General features: G+C 46.7%; 2 protein-coding genes across 3 annotated transcripts in view; one reads left to right on the top strand and one right to left on the bottom strand.

Annotated features, from left to right (window-relative positions):
• Positions 1–480: 480 nt before the first annotated feature.
• Positions 481–14288, bottom strand: topbp1 (DNA topoisomerase II binding protein 1). Its single transcript, XM_077012228.1, has 28 exons — positions 13983–14288; positions 13166–13272; positions 12641–12775; positions 12259–12402; positions 11857–12038; positions 11550–11743; positions 11268–11459; positions 10147–10310; positions 9625–9788; positions 9291–9526; positions 8817–9121; positions 8497–8669; positions 8085–8296; positions 6352–6668; positions 5138–5323; positions 4764–4879; positions 4365–4488; positions 4099–4260; positions 3895–3991; positions 3617–3812; positions 3106–3335; positions 2742–2884; positions 2490–2604; positions 1761–1924; positions 1518–1646; positions 1345–1434; positions 938–1099; positions 481–778 (listed from the first exon to the last, which is right to left on the bottom strand). The coding sequence occupies exons 2-28, from the start codon at positions 13250–13252 to the stop codon at positions 629–631; spliced, it is 4569 nt and encodes a 1522-aa protein (XP_076868343.1). The 5' UTR covers positions 13253–13272; positions 13983–14288; the 3' UTR covers positions 481–628.
• A 620-nt stretch (positions 14289–14908) lies between these two features.
• Positions 14909–15985, top strand: part of prkag2a (protein kinase, AMP-activated, gamma 2 non-catalytic subunit a) — a 46879-nt gene continuing 45802 nt past the window's right edge. Inside the window, exon 1 of one of the 2 annotated variants that reach the window (XR_013132363.1) lies at positions 14909–15224. Coding sequence is in view for 1 of the 2 variants with exons in the window: in XM_077012222.1 (XP_076868337.1) it covers positions 15138–15224 (87 nt within the window). In the remaining variant the exon portion in view is untranslated. The remainder of the gene's footprint in view (positions 15225–15985) is intronic. The other variant, XM_077012222.1, reaches the window with a different exon arrangement.

Here is a 15985-nt window from a genome sequence, read left to right as displayed (position 1 = left end):
AATTATGGAATACTCTGGGTTTGACCAGAGCTCTGTAGAGGTCAGTCAGTCTTAGAGGTCATGAAAATCAAACACTTCTATTTCAGATGATAAAGACCCGTACTAGCAATTATTAACAGGATGTCAAATATCCCGTGCCAAACTATTCTTTTCAGATAGGGCCCAGCCCACGTATTCCACTCTAAAAACCTCACAAGCTTTTCCAAGGGGTCGTCCCGTGGCACCTCCCTTCATAGGTGTAGACTCAACTAAGCACCCGCCTCACCCACAAGACCCCTTTAAGTTTTAAATAAGCCAGACACATCTCTTTAAACATAAACCCTACAGACCTCCCTGGTGTTAACTATAACAAGAACAATATTAAAAGAATAAGAATAATAAATAAGAAAAATATATAAATAATGATAAAAAATATATATAGGACAGATTTTGTATATTATAGAAATAACATTCATACCACAAAAGCATTTTTTCTGACAATGTCTTTATTTTCAATAAGAAAAGCATGTGGTTAGGTCCCATCTACACATCTGAACTGAAAAGAAAACAAACAAACAATACTCCACATTTGACACTCACTCATTCATTTACTCATTCACTCACTCATTCACAACTTATGGGCTCTGCTTCACCTAACCCGACACTTCTTCAGAGTGGACGTGTCGCCCGAGGCTTTGCGCTTCCGGCCGGGCGTGGCCAGCCCTTCAGCCCCGCCCTCCATGACCCCATTGAGGGCGGATCCAGGAAGGTAGTACGCCTGCATTGGAGGGGAGGGGTCCTGAGAGGGAGCGGAGAGGGTTCCATCAGCACTCAATGCCATGTAGTGGCATAGAAGATATTAAACAGGTACAGAGGTAGTGGATTCAGTGGTCTGTGGAAACTTGAACATTAGAATATCAGCCAGTGGACGCCTAGCAAACCACCGTGTGTTCCTGACCTGCATGAGGTAGTCAGCAATGTACTCTGGGCGGAGGCATTTGACCCCGTGGGCGGAGGCTTCAGCCACGTCTACCCGCACGTCTCCCGGACCCAGACGGCTGAAGTCAGCAAACAGGTGTGTGGTGTCCTTATACAGGGAGGGAGAGGGGGCTGGCAACACCTGTGTACAGGTGAGTGAGAGGAGACAGGAGAACAGCTCAGAGGAGAAGACTCTGTACAAGTGAGGGGTTTAGGTAGCTCACACAGAGGAGCATGACAATGTTCTGATGTACATGGGGATAATATCAAGTACAACACCATCCCTTTTAACCTGTGTGGTATGGCCAAGACAGAGCAAAACGGACAGAAAGACGAGAGACAGACAACGACAGAGAGACTGACAGAGAGACAGAGAGATGGACAGACCTTTGCTCCTCCCGCCTGCAGTAATCTTCTGAACCCTGCGTCTCGGGCCTGGTCTATATTCAGCATCACAGTCCAACCCCCGAAAGCGCCCTATAGGAGAAGGAAAAGAATGAGACGGGGAAACGCTGAGAGCGTTTGTGAGGTGTTGGAGGGAGAGAGTGTGAGGTCCGCACCTCCTTATCTGCACGTCCCTGCAGGGCTTTCCTCCAGCGCAGAGCAGCTAGCGCCAGTCTCCTCTGCTGAGACGTGATGGAGGGGAGAGCGTCCAATACAGAACGGCTACCCCACTCGTAATCGTCTTCCTGACACACACACACACAAACACAATCATTGTTTGCATACCGCTTATTCACACTCCTGAGAAGAAATGTTTGTGTGATGGGGGGCCACACACAGTAACGGTCCAGCCCACCCACCGGGATGAAGCGGGTCTCTGAGCGGCAGGCCTCCAGGTAGGAGCGGTGGAGGATCCATTTGCCGGCTGCCATGGCTGCCAGGTACTTCTCGTTCCTCAGAGGGTAGCCCACGATGATGTGAGAACAGCTGGGGTCGAAACACTGCTTCTCCAGCAAGATCCCGCCTACGGGCGCACGCAAACGTACCGTGTTACTGTAGAGAACCGCACAGTGCTTTTCCAGGAAGACAACAGGTTAAAAAAACATTTAAAAAATGTTAGATATTGCAAGCGCTAGTGGGCAGCTACGGTACTGCTTATAGTTTTGCAAAGCAAAAATCTTTACAAAAGCTAACTTAGATAGTTCCGTTAATTAATGTGATTCTGAATTTAAAAAATTTAAGCATCTTTTTATCCTGACGAGTTTTACCCATCACAGATCTTTCACTACAAAAAATCCTGAGTGTGGATCATCTACAAGTGATGCAGCCGCTGGTGTTCTGATCAATAAACCCTAGAAAACCAAATATAAACCAAAACCAGGGGAATGTTTAGCGTGTATGTTTTTGTTGTGACCATGCAATCGAATAGGCTGCAGTGATTGTTGTGTTGTTGCTTGAAGTTAAAACGGTCGATGATATCTCCACGTGGGCCGCGTATCGTTTCAAGGTGGTTTAAGTGGGTCCTGAGTTGTAAAAGGTTGGGAACCTCCGTTTTAGAGTGAACTGGAGTTTGGGCCCTGTTCACTAACCCAGCTCCTCTATGAGGTGGCTGTAGTCGATGCGCTCCTGTGGGTTGAGGGAGGACAGCTGGAACCGTGGAGGCTCCTTCTCCACCTCCTCCTTCCTCCCATCCTCTTCCTCACTCTAGACAGAGAACACACACACAGTAACTTGAGTGAGTGTGTCCACTCACAACAGGACCATGAAGTCCTAGACGGGTCTAGGTGTCAGAGAGTCTTGTACGACTCTCTAGATGTTGTGTTTCCGTAATGGCCGTGTACCTGAGGCTCAGGTGGTGCTGTAGGCATAGGAACAGGCAAAGCATTAATGGAGGCTTCATGGGTTTTGGAGTCCCTGGGGTCGGCGTCAACCCCCAGAGGGGCCTCCTTCTGTTTCATCTGCTCCTCTATCACGTCACAGGCAGCTGATGGGGTTAAGAACACATCCATTACTTTTCAGAGGGATAATATACTTCTGAAAAGGGTCAAAACACACCAGTCAACAGCTCTTAGTACAGCGACTACAAAAAGGAGAAGAGTTTTTATAATCAAGGCCGTTTTGACATCAGGATATGAGTAATACCCTTTCATTCTCCACACACGTACACACAGATACACACGCAGACACTGACAAATCTCCTCTCACCCATCTCCACCAGTTCAGAGTCGGTCATGGAGTCTCTGGCCATTTGGGGCTCGTGGGCGGGCGGTGCAGGTAGGATGGCGAGGGGGTCCGAGTGCTGGGAGGGGCTACCGGGCCACTGCAGGTTATCGGCCAGCTTGGCCCGCTCCTCCCTGGCTGTCGGGTCATCCCACACGATCTGCTCACTCTGAGACGCCTCCGTGTTGGTGTCCATGGCCACGTGACGTGACATGCTGCATGTGCACATACACAGTTCACAACCACTTACTCCCATGGACTTCCTGTTAAAAGTGCTTCACTATAAAACACAAAGGCGTCAGCTACGCACGCTCCTTTTTAAAAGAGCATTCTGCCAAATTGGCTTTGTTGTTTTGCAGAACGCCAACACAGTCTTGTTAATGATTCAGATTGCATAGACTAATAATGATAAATATGTCTACCCCCCCCCCCCCCCCCCCCCCCCCAAAGTGAACACGTTGAGCCAAGGCAGTGATTCACGCGGGGCTGAGCGTACCGTAAGGCCTCTAGTGTGCGGCTGCGTCTTCCCACTCGGCCCAGGCTGTCCGGGGTGCGGGGGGAGTCCAGCCCCCCAGAGCCCAGACGGGCCAGTCTGGAGGAGGCTCGCCGGCCGCTCGTCAGCTTGGTGGCAGACATGATCTCCTGAAGCTGCTTCTGCAAGTTCTCCCTCATCTCCAGAGTCTCCGTCAGGTCTGCGGGGCGAGAGCCGAGAAGAATAAATACAACAAACTACAAACCCGATACTATAACAACATATGGTGCGTGCGTGCTCACCCCTCCTTTCAGCACTGGCCTGACCCGCCCCCTCAGGCTCGGCCCCGCCCACTCTCTGAGGGGTGGAGATGTCTGCGGAGACGTCCACAGAGCATCTCTTCAGAGGAAAACGCAACCCCACAGTTAGAAACCTCTCTCAACAGCCGACCGTGTCAAATCTGATATACGGAATCTGCACAAAACAAAATTGTGAAATGGTCTCACCCGGGCGTCCTCGTCCTCGGAGAGGATTTGGAGTTTCGCTCGGGGTGTGACGGGTGGAGGTGACCTCTGGGTGGTGTTCACCTGACTCAGGGTCAGGCTCATTTTGGGGTTAAAGGTGAAGGGGTAGAGTGACTCAGCCACGTGCTTCTGCTCCTCTGCACACTAGAGGAGGCGGCAGGGGGACATTTTTACTTCATTCAATTTCGTGTGATGCAGAGTGGTGTGTGTGTGTGTGTGTGTGTGTGTGTGCGTGTGTGTGTACATACCGCCTGTAGCCAGTGCTGTGACACTACATGCAGGCCTCTGTCCTTCACGGCCCGGTACTCTTTGCTGTTGTCTCCCACTTTCCCCTGATAAATGTAGTGGGTGACAGAGTCATCGTAAGACCACCTGCAACAGACAGAGCGCAGATCACCATCACAGACAAGAGAAGAAAACCAAAATTAAGTTCACAACAGGTCAGTGCAAACCTCTCCGATAACCTACTTGCTGGTTGATAACATGGGACATAAACAGTTCGCATTATTTGTGCTGTTCGCTTCTATACGTTTGTAGAGTGTGGAGAGAACCTTTGCAATAAAGAGTAAATATGTCACCACTATCTCTGTAGGCTTAATACTAGCAGGAGGGAGAAGAATAAAGTGAAAGGGGCATTGTGTGACTACCTGAAATCTGCTCCCAGGGACGCAGCAATCGCGTTTAGCTCGCCCTGTTTCTTGCTGAGTTTCTTACTCACACACACCACCACTCCAGTCAGAGGTGATGGAGCCTTCTCCTCCACCTAGAGCACACAGCACAGGAGAAGTAGGTCGTAGTAAGAGACCGTAGCTCAGTCCCCAGGGACACGTTTTAATTCTGCCCGGGTAATCAAGGTTGAAGAGTACTGATTACTTTGTCTAGGTGTGTTATCTAAGAAAGAACATATGGGATCACAGACCTGCCCGTGAACACACACACACACACACACACACACACACACACACACACACACACACACACACACACACACACACACACACACACACACACACACACACACCTGAGGTTCTGGCTCTTTGCCAAGCTGAGGACTTGCAGTCAGGGCGGCAAGGCTCATGACGTGACTACGGTTGCTGTTGGCAACTGCTGCCTTCAAATTCCTCTCAATGACCTCGCTCAGAGGAGTCTCCGCCCCCTGGCCCTGCTGAGGTTTATTACCAGGAGTTTTTAGGTGGTCAAACACGTCCTGCAAAAAAAACATAGACTGTAGTACCTGAAAAACTCTGCAAACAGCCCCAAAAGTGTTTCTTACAAAGCCGAGTTTTCAAACTTATACTATACAATATAAAATTAGGGATGCACCGAAAATTCGGCCACCGAAAATTTTCGGCCGAAATGGCTTAAATTTGCATTTTCGGTTTTCGGCCGAAATACTTTCATCACCGAAACAACACGGCCGAAACAATGTGCTGTGATGACGCAAGCAAAAATCGCCACCTGCACATGCTTATTTGGATAAAGGCTAGCAAAAAAGTTTTCCAGTGATGGCGCCAAGGCAAAAGGACATTACACCAAAAATTATGGAACTCGTTGCCTTAGACGATCAGCCGTTCTCTGTCATAGGGATTTCGTAGGCTAATAGAGCACATTGAGCCCCGTTATGTTTTGCCGAGCAGACGACATTTCTCAGAAGTGTGTTTACCTGAGCTGTTTAATGTTGTTGCAACTCACGTCACGTTTTTATGAGAGAATTTATATTTATCTTTCAGGCCAGTCAGTTATAATTAAATTTAACTCGTATAAAATACATATATTTATCCTCTCAGATAAAAACGGTCTGCAAGCGAGTTTAATTTAATTAGTGGTCGGCCGTTGTCAGCGGTATCGCCGTTAACGGCCCACCACTAATTTTACTTTATAATATGCATTACTGTAATGTCAGTGCTAAATAAATATTCTCAAATCAAATTTTGTAGTTGATTTATTCTTTGAATAGCAATGCCTTGATTTTTGTGAGGTTAGCCATAAATCCAATGTTACTAATAATTGGCATAATGTATTTCGGTGTTTCGGTTTTCGGCCTTGGTTTCCTCATTTTCGGTTTTCGGTTTCGGCTAAGAATTTTCATTTTGGTGCATCCCTATATAAAATTATCAGAAATTTTCATTAAACTCTGTAAAATTTATGCATGCTGATTTGTGGCCAACTCTGCCCCATCTTCAACAGGGAGATCCCAAAATCAAAGTGTCATTTCCAAGCCACACGACCACTGACCTTTATGTTAAAAGAGGGTCCGAAGAGCCGGTCTCTGCTGAGGAAACGTGAAGGCGTGTCCAGCTGAAGCCCCGCCTCTTTCTGCAAACTCCCCGGGGCTTCGTCCGGGCCCGAGACTGCGGCGTCCACCTGCGCCTGCTCGCCACCACGCAGCCTGCGCAGAACGGAGTGGAGGGCGCGGCTCTGCAGACGGCTGGTGTCCAGCGGGGTCACGGCTGCGCTGTTCTGGGGGCCCAGCAGGGGGAGCTCTGGAGAGAGGCGCGAGGGGACAGCGGGGACTTTCTGAGACGCTCCGACGAAACTTTCCTCAGTGCGATCTGAGGGAGAAAAAAGAAAAAAAAAAAAGACATGAGCGTTGTACTGTATTAAATTAGTTAAATGAAAGTTCACAGTCCCCATGAGTATTTATTGCAATCAACCTGAGGTAAACAGTTAAGCATCACACACACACACACACACACACACACACACACACACACACACACACACACACACACACACACACACACACACACACACTCTGACGTACTCATTGAAAGACATCACCCACTACCACACTGCTTTCACATCAGTGTGGAAAATGGACTGCCAGTCAAATATCTGATGAGCAGAGAGCCTGTAGCTAAAAACTGACCAGTGAAGAAAGTGGTAAAGGCAGCTGACTCACTGTACAAGAAACATATGTCCTGCACTAATAATGAACCTGCAACGTAACCAACCCATTACTGATTAGTTGCCAAGAACTTTTAAACTCATTAAATGTTGGTTTTTGCCTGCCAGTGTTAATAGTTTTTGTCAACAAACCTTTTTCATGACGAAAACGAGACGATAACTAAATAAAAACTATACGAAGGGATAAAAACGATGACAAAATTAATGGACATTTTCGACAACGAATAAAAACGAGACGAAAATATTGCCGATATATGGACACATTTCTCCTTTGACTTTAAGAAAAACAAGACGGTGTGTAAATCACGACAAATGAAACGACATCTGCGGGCTATGGCATTGTTGTTTTTACGGCACCCAGTTTTATATAGAATGTAATATGTATTGTTCATAACAAACTCCATATGTTTTCAGGTAGAGCAGGCCTACTGGTCATCAATGTTTTGTTATTGTTATGCTCAATAACTAAGTTAAGGTCAATAAAGTTGTTTGGAAATTTGTATATATTGCACATACAAACAATAATATTCTGTAACTGGTTAATAAATGTTTCATTTTGTGCAAGTGTATAAAATGACTATTACACCATTTCTATTTTAGTCAACTAAATTCTTTTGATAATTAATCGACTAAATTCTAATGATTATTATAATTAGTCGACTAAAACTAGACCAGGGGTCACCAACATGGTGCCCGCGGGTACCAGGTCGACCGCAAGGACGTCATGAGTCGCCCGCGGGCCTGTTCAAAAGTCTTTTTTGCTACTATTAGAGATTGTCTGCGGTTGCCGTGTGACTACTAGCTAGCGGGCTATGTAAATTAAGCACTCGCGGTTGCCGTGTGGTACTCGCCGCCACACCCCCCCCGGTAGACCTCCGCAATAATTGGTATCCAAGAGGTAGCTCCCAGTTTGAAAAAGGTTGGTGACCCCTGAACTAGACTAAGACTAAAAATGACTAAATTATGACTAAAACTAAATGACATTTTAGTCAAAAGACTAAGACTAAAACGAAATCAAAATTCAAAAATTGCTGTCAAGATTAACACTGTTGCCCACTGACCTGGTGATGGTGGCAGGTCAACCAGGTAGCGTGCCTCCTCCGCACGTTTGCCCGTGCGGGCGGACTCTAGGACCCAGCGCAGCGTGACGGCAGGCAGGCCCCACTTCTGTGCCGCCTGGTACTTGGTGCCCTCAGGGGTCTGCAGCACCAGGTGAGTGCTGGCCAGCATGCCTTTCCTCTGATTGGCCACGCGCACAAAGTACTCCTGTACGCTGCAGAGAGACCCAGACGGCCATTACAAGACGACATTTCTAGACACAAAGAGACTAGAAAGAACAATGTTTTTTTGACAATTTCTCTTCATTCTAAAGCAAAGCTACTGTAGGTAAATGTAACTGGGGTAATACTTGTGTATTATGCAGGTTATTATGCATTGCACTGTGTTGGGGGGGGTCTGTGTGAATCTTCCCACCTAGCACCAAGATGTTTGGCGAGGAGGATGAGAGACTCTCTCTCTGCCCCACCGAACTGACTGAGGGAGAGCACACAGTCCCTGAGAGGAGAACACCCCTCCCTCACCACCACCGGAGTGAAGAGGGGATGAGACCACAGAGGCAGCACACACTGCTGCTCCACACACATGGCCTAAGCAGAGAGAGAGAGAGAGAGAGAGAGAGAGAGAGAGAGAGAGAGAGAGAGAGAGAGAGAGAGAGAGAGAGAGAGAGAGAAATGTCAAGTACAGTACACCTTCAAATCTAGAATACATGTTCACAGTGTACTGTGTGTTCTCACCAGCCAGGTGTCTGTGGCCACCTCGTCCACCGTGGCCTCCACCTCACAGCCCAGCAGCGGTACGATGGCGTAGTCAGCTACGCCTCGGAAACGGCCCACCACCACCTTCCCCATGTTCTCCATCACCATCAGCGAGCACTGGGCCTCCGCCTCTGCCCCAAAGCCCACCAGGAGGAAGCGCTTGCCCTTGAACAGCCCTCCCTCGGAGGCCGCGGGCAGAGGGGAGTCCTGCTGCCGAGCTGCTGGGTGGACCTGCACGGAGCCTGCAGTCTTGTTACTGCTGTCTGGGGCTGCAGGTAACTCCACTACAGGGAGACATGATGGGGATTAGATGGATAGAAAACAAAGCAGATAAGATTACGCAGAATAAGGGAAAGAAAAACAGAAACAAAGAGTTTAATGAAGTTATTTATAAAAGCTGTCGGTTTTATGGACAGGCACAGGCGGAGAATAACAAGGTATAACTCCACCCACCTACAGTCTGGTCATTATCCATATACTGTGAGAGCAAGTCTTCCTCCGCCCTGGCCTGTCGGGTGGGGCTAGGGGCTCGGGGCTGGGCGGTGGAGGGTCTGGGTGGGTGTGGAGCGGGCATGTCCACTGTGGCAGGGGCAGGAGGGGGGAAGGAGGGGTGGAAGTAGCCCTCCACCGGCAGCACAGAGCCACGGGAGCAAGTGTCCAGCAGCCAATGCACCGTCACCACGTGTGGCCTGGTGGAGAGGGAACACGCCGTCAGGCAGATCTGAGATCAGATCAAAGGATCGTGTGGGTTCTGTGGATAACACGTGTGCTCTCAGCTCCGACTGACCTGTGGGCTGCTTTAGCCAGGAAGTTTTTGACATCTTGGTCGGCGTCCCCCATCACGATGTGCGTGAGCTCCTCGCCGGGCTGGTTGAAGCGAAGGCCCCCTGCAGAGTTGACCAGCCGACGTAGCTTCTCCATCCTCTTCCTCGTCACGCCACACAGGAAGAGCTACAGGGTGCAGGGAACACACGGCGTCACACCCCCTCACGCGCGCGGGCATCACACCCCCTCACAATCACACCGGAACATGTAAAAACGAAAACGGTTCCCGCCCGCCGCAGTTTGGCCCGCGCGCGTGAGGGGGGTGTGACGCCCGCGTGCGGGCCAAACGGCGGCAGGTGGGAACCGTTTGCGTTTTTACATGTTCCGGTGTGATTGTGAACAATTCCGATTTCAATATTTCTGTCTTGAATCTTGTAGCACCAATTTGGACGTGCAACGTTCACAAACTTTTATTTTGGTTGAGCAGTGAAGGAAACTCCAAAGGACGTGTAGATGAACCGTTTATGGACACGGACAGACTCACCTTACAGCCGTCTAATAGGTCATCTGTCGGACAGACGGTGACGTCAAATGAGTCGATTGGATCAGGAGTCTCCAGGCGGCTCACGGTTGCCGTGGTTATGGCCGTTTCGTTAACATTCATGCTGACATTTGAAATATGGCTCAGTCCAAGCAATGATGACCCATCTGTTTAAAAATAGTAATATCATGAGGTATTGGGACAGTGTGGACACTGTGGAATCTTTAATTCCCATGAGATATTGGGACAGTGTGGAATATTTGGTAACCATCCATTGTAATCCACTTTTTAAATTATTATTATTACGTTTATTTAGTTTCATTACTACACCACACCCAGCAGATCCTAGAGCAGGCTTAACACTAGAACAGCGGCTGATTTGATCCACCACTAACGGCGACTTGCGTCAGTTGACTCTCCACCGATACTACACGCAACTATCGCACTGCAGCAGCGCAAACAGTTTAGATACATTACGCCCATCTTTTTAGCTCGGCGTGCTAACAGTGTTTGTTTACAGTGCTAACATCCAGCAACGTAAGGAGCGTAGAGTCTGGACTCGGGCCAGTCCAGGACACCGTAGGCCTGTTACTCTGGTCCAGTTCATCCGCGCTCACTAGCCTAGTTGCTATCGCACTGCAGCTGCAGACGTTGTGACTAGTGGTAATATAGTCATGAAGAGAGCAGTCGCATCAGCTTGCAAAACAGCGCAAAGCAGGCTACAACGTCTTCAATCTGCATACTGTAGTTTTCAACTGCGTCAATTAGCGCATCTCGCTGTTCTAGGTGTAAACCGCTGTATCATGCACACAACTATTGTAAATCAGCTTTTGTCTTCGTTTTTCAACTAAGCATGCTAAATAAGTCACATTTTTTCAGATTTTTCCTACAAACTGCGTCAGTTGATGTATCCCGCTGTTCTGGTGTTAACTCTGGGACTAAACAGGCAATTGCCATTTTGGGCTTTGAAATGTCAACTCAAACATATGGCCCAATTTTTAAATGGCTATGAGAAGCTAATGACTCGGACACTTGGGTGCCATGCTGTAAATCTCCTGGATTAAATGCGAATCACGTCCTCACAGGGCTCAAGGAGGAGAGTAGAGAGTCTTTTGGACTCGCACCTGTTTTGCTCTTGTTGGTGCCGGTGGGAGTGGACGTGTGGGGGCGGTCCGAGCCCTCCCCTCTCCCCTTCCCCTCTCTCTCCACCGCATAGCGACTCTCATCCTGGGAGAAGCCCTTCTCAATGCTGTCAAAAAGCCAGTGGAGGGAGACGCAATACACATTCCACTTCCTCGCAAACTCATACTTCTGACCTGAGAAAAAAAAAAGACGCACCGCTTTAAATACGGGATCGACCCGATACAGCCGACCGAATCTGGACGTGAAATGTCGGCGGGCGCCACCTGAGGGTTGGCTGGCGATGAGGTGTGTGCACTCGTTCATCTTCAGTTGGCCCGTGTAGCAGCCTCCGTGCAGGTCGCAGAGTCGCTGCACCTCCTTACGCTCCACCGTGGACAGACCCGTCACGCACACCGTGCAGCCTTTGAGCACAGGACACAGGTAGTCGTCCACGCACAGGTCCGAGTGCTGGAACAGGCTGGAGCAGGCGGACGTGGGGAGTCCACAAATACAGGTAAGACAGAACCAGAACAACAAAAATGTGTTTTTTATATTCAAAGAAACGGAGGAAGGAAGACAAAGTACTCCTACCTATTCTGAGATTTTTCCCAGCATGCTTTGACCCAGGTTGGCAGCAGGATGGGCTTCCCCAGGTTGGCTGCCACCAAATACTTCTTGCTGCCCACCTCACCTGCTACCAGGTGAGTGACAGATACGTTGAGGTCTCGGTAGACACGCCCACCCATCAGCTGGACCAAGTCCATTACTTCTGTCTACACACACACACACACACACACACACACACACACACACACACACACACACACACACAGAGTTGTCTCCCCACTCCAAATTCCCTGCTCCAAACATGTGATACATAACAACTATTAAATCTTGTCATTTACAGACACTCAAAGACTGAATAGTTGCTTCAACAATAATGAAGCGGTCATCAGTGTTTCATCTGTCTTGCAGGCTCCACCCACTGCTCACCCGTGCTTCCTTGTCCAGACTGGTGCAGGACACTGCGATGTCAGCCATGGCCATGTTGTACACCGGCTGCTCCGCTTTGGGCACACACCTCTGCTTCTGCAGGCAGAACAGCACCACCAACGGACTCACTATCCTGCAGCTCAGCTATCAAACACACACACACACACACACACACACACACACAGAAATTAGTTCAAACAGACCACGACATTAGCATAGTAACATTAAAATTTAGTCATACATAATGTTGGTGAAGCAACATTTTTTTTCATACAAGAAATAACCTTCAAGTGAATTCAGGAATTCCTATGAACAAAAAGGACAATTGCAGCTAAATGTGACATGTGTAAAGAACGGTGTGTGACTGTGTATTGCAACATACCTGTCTGCAGTGCTCAAACGCATCGCTTGTGAAGTCACTGAAGACGTACAAGGACTTGTCGTTGTGGTCCAACCGCAGTGCCGTCTCCTCATCGATGGTCTGCACATACTTCTCAGACTGCAGCTCCACTATGGCCTATACACAGAGACATAAGCATGAACACCTCATGGTGTAGTTGCTATAAAAGCTTATAAAAGAATTTTAAAACACACCAGACACACCACTGCACACTAATGTCATTAAACACATTAGTTACACATCATTAAAGACACTAGATACACAGCACTACACAGTAGACACACACAAGGCCCACTAACAGAAACGCAATTGTCAGCATTATAACATAATATATTATAATAATATTCTAATATCTGGACTTCATGGGAACTCCACTGTAATTATTTATCTATTCATTTAGGGACTCTGCACAAAGCATACTGCTCCAGAAATGTTTTCTACCATTTTTGAGGGAACTTAAATTGCATAATTGCTTCCAGGATATCAACTTTAATATATTTTTGTTACCTCATAGGCTTTGACAGCAAGCTCACTTTTCTGTCCATTATGTTCAACAAACTTCACCATGTACTCTTCCCGGTTCCCTTTGGACATTCTGGCGTCTTTCCTGAACACTGGAGAAGACAGCATGGACAAGGTCAGTCCAACAGTGGGCAGATGAAAACAAAAGACTGCCCACGTTTGCCTTGACTTCACACTATTTGGACATCAGAAAACCAGTTTGTGGGTCTGAACCAGAGACTGTGTGTGTGTGTGTGTATATATATATATATATATATATACATATATATATATATATATATATGGTCTCTGGTCTGAACCCAAGATGGCCCAGACACACAGCCAACATGTCCAGAGAGGTTCAAACACTCATCCTTGATCAGTTTGACCAGTGTGCTCCAATAATCCATACATGCAGTAAACTTTATTCAGTCAATGCACTTAAAACGGTCAATTAGCTCTTTTATTTAATTTCTTCCTACTAAAATCATTACATATAACTTCTCAGGGTTCCTAGCTAAAGAACTTTACATGACCAATAGCTCGTTAACAGTAGCTATTCAACTGTCAAATGAATTGAGCGTTTATTGTTTCCTATTTGAAATACAAAGTGTTCACACCAAAACAACCTTGTCGTCCTCTGCGTCAACATGTTTGTCAACAGTTAGCTAGCCTGCTAGCCTGTCACCCTCCATCCATCCGGTTAGCCAGCCGGCTAACTCGAAACAAGCCAGCGTAGCCGCATAGCTAGCACGCCAACATTGGTCCATATGGCCGGTAAACGTAACTGGCACTAAAACATCAAACCGATATAATAACTCACCAATAAATATTCACGGAGTGTCACTGCGGTGAACAAACGCGCGAGACGCGTCCTGCACGAGCGGCTAGCTACTTTTCTGAGGAGATTTCTAGAAGTGACCATGACCAGAAATATGAGCTACGCGGTTCATACTTGTACACTTGCGCCATACAGGCGAACCCCCCCCCTAACATGTATCAATAAAATGAGGGCCAATTGGATTTAGATTATGAATGGCGAATAATTTTCGACTGGAAACAAAACCAACGGCCAATTTTCACAACTAAAACTACGGCGCAGAAATCGCGCCATCTAAACAAATCACAAAACGCCCCGTTCCTCTTCTATTAGGAGTTCGTGTTGTTAGTGCACCAATACACGGTTTTACTGCCACCTAGCGTTGTGGAGCCGCATTGCACGGTCACTGCACGTTTAAAGTTCAATTTGCCTGCGTTGAAGAAATGATCAAACGTTCAAAATACAGGGAGTTTATTTTTAGCGACCTGTCTGTCATCGTTATACTCTTTATTGCACTGCTGTTTCACAGTGACACGAATGACCCATGTCATTAGGACACGTTGATCTGTTGTATCGAAATGGGGTTCAGATCACCATTCTCTTTCCAAAAGAAAAAAAAACTAATTTATGAATAAAGTTTAGGGATTGCATTATCTACACATTTAAAACACACACAAACAAACAGTTTGTATGAGATCTATGTGTTGCATGATTGCAATTGCAACCCTTGTCTCCAAAATATATTATATCTGTGTTCCTTTTGCACAGATATAATGAACTAGTTAAGCTATTTCAAAGTTTTGAACATTTCTAAAAACTATATTCCATTGCTTTCTCTATCTGCTTGTGTAGACACATGTCCAGCACACATGTGACGAACCTGTGTCCCGTATAACCCAACCCTCCTCCAGCAGAAGCGCACACACACACCCGGTATTTATAAGTGTGGGTTATATTTACAGCTGATGCTCCACACGAGTATTTATCTCCTCAGCGCCATGCAGGCTGATACGGTTTAACCAGAACGAAAAACATGTTATTCGCTGGTATTTCTGTATGTATTGTTCTTACATGTAGACTAATATCGGGTATTCAAGCTGTCACAGTAAAGTGGGGCTTATTAGGGGGGACTCGCTGTTTACAGTAGATCACATTGAAATGGGAAGCACAACGATGGACTCTAAAAAGACAGATGGTAGGAAGAAAACTACAAGAAAAAGGATTACGCTTCGATTAAACATGCCGGTAAGTTGTGTCATTAGATATTCAACGACACTGAACGATAATCGTTTCATCAAATCCGCTACTCGTAAGATACACTAGAAGCTATTTTGGAGTTTTGGCTCCACGATGCAGGCGTGTCAGGACCGAGGAAGATGAACACCTAAATGTTCATCAGAGAACAGCATTATATCATTATATCACAGAGACCAGCATTATATCATTATATCAGAGATCAGAGTATCACACACCCTGTGATAACATCTTTTGACAAGCATCAGATGTCTGCAGTTCAAATGGAGCTTTGAACAGTGTTGTGTTCTTTAGGGACGCAGTGTAGCCCATGTCAGTCTACTATACATGTTACGGTATTGATGCGGTTTCTTGTTGATTGTAAACATAAAATCCGCAGCAAAGCCTCATGTTTAGCATATTAAGAGCATTTATACTCATAATCACAGAACACATGTCCCCTTTGATGTTAAGGACTTTTTTCATCACTGTATGTACAATAAAAGAATCTTCATATGTTACAGAACATATTAGCTTGTATTTACAATTGTGATCTGCATTTATGTTTATGAGAAGACAGTCATTGATCTTGTAGCCTTCTTATTGCATGTTCCCTACAAAAGTTTGTAGGGATTGCGTTTGTATGTTTCAGAATACTAGTGAGTTTCAGAATATCAATGAATACTTGTGCCAGAGAAGGGTGAAGAAAGGTGGTTGGATATAGTAAAATAAATAAAATAATTAAATAATAACGCATCATAATAAAGAAAATA

The sequence above is a fragment of the Brachyhypopomus gauderio genome, chromosome 7 (genome assembly GCF_052324685.1).
Source record: "Brachyhypopomus gauderio isolate BG-103 chromosome 7, BGAUD_0.2, whole genome shotgun sequence".
NCBI classification, from domain to species: domain Eukaryota; kingdom Metazoa; phylum Chordata; class Actinopteri; order Gymnotiformes; family Hypopomidae; genus Brachyhypopomus; species Brachyhypopomus gauderio.
This window is presented reverse-complemented; position numbering and strand designations above follow the sequence as displayed.

Bases quoted from the DNA above. Each gene is read 5' to 3' on its own strand.
- topbp1 (XM_077012228.1), bottom strand. From the start codon at position 13,252: ATGTCCAAAGGGAACCGGGAAGAGTACATGGTGAAGTTTGTTGAACAT. The intron at 3,992-4,098 runs GTGAGACCATTT...TTTCCTCTGAAG, and splicing joins CCGAGGACGAGGACGCCCGG to AGATGCTCTGTGGACGTCTC. The intron at 3,336-3,616 runs GTACGCTCAGCC...GTGCACATGCAG, and splicing joins CGCACACTAGAGGCCTTACG to CATGTCACGTCACGTGGCCA.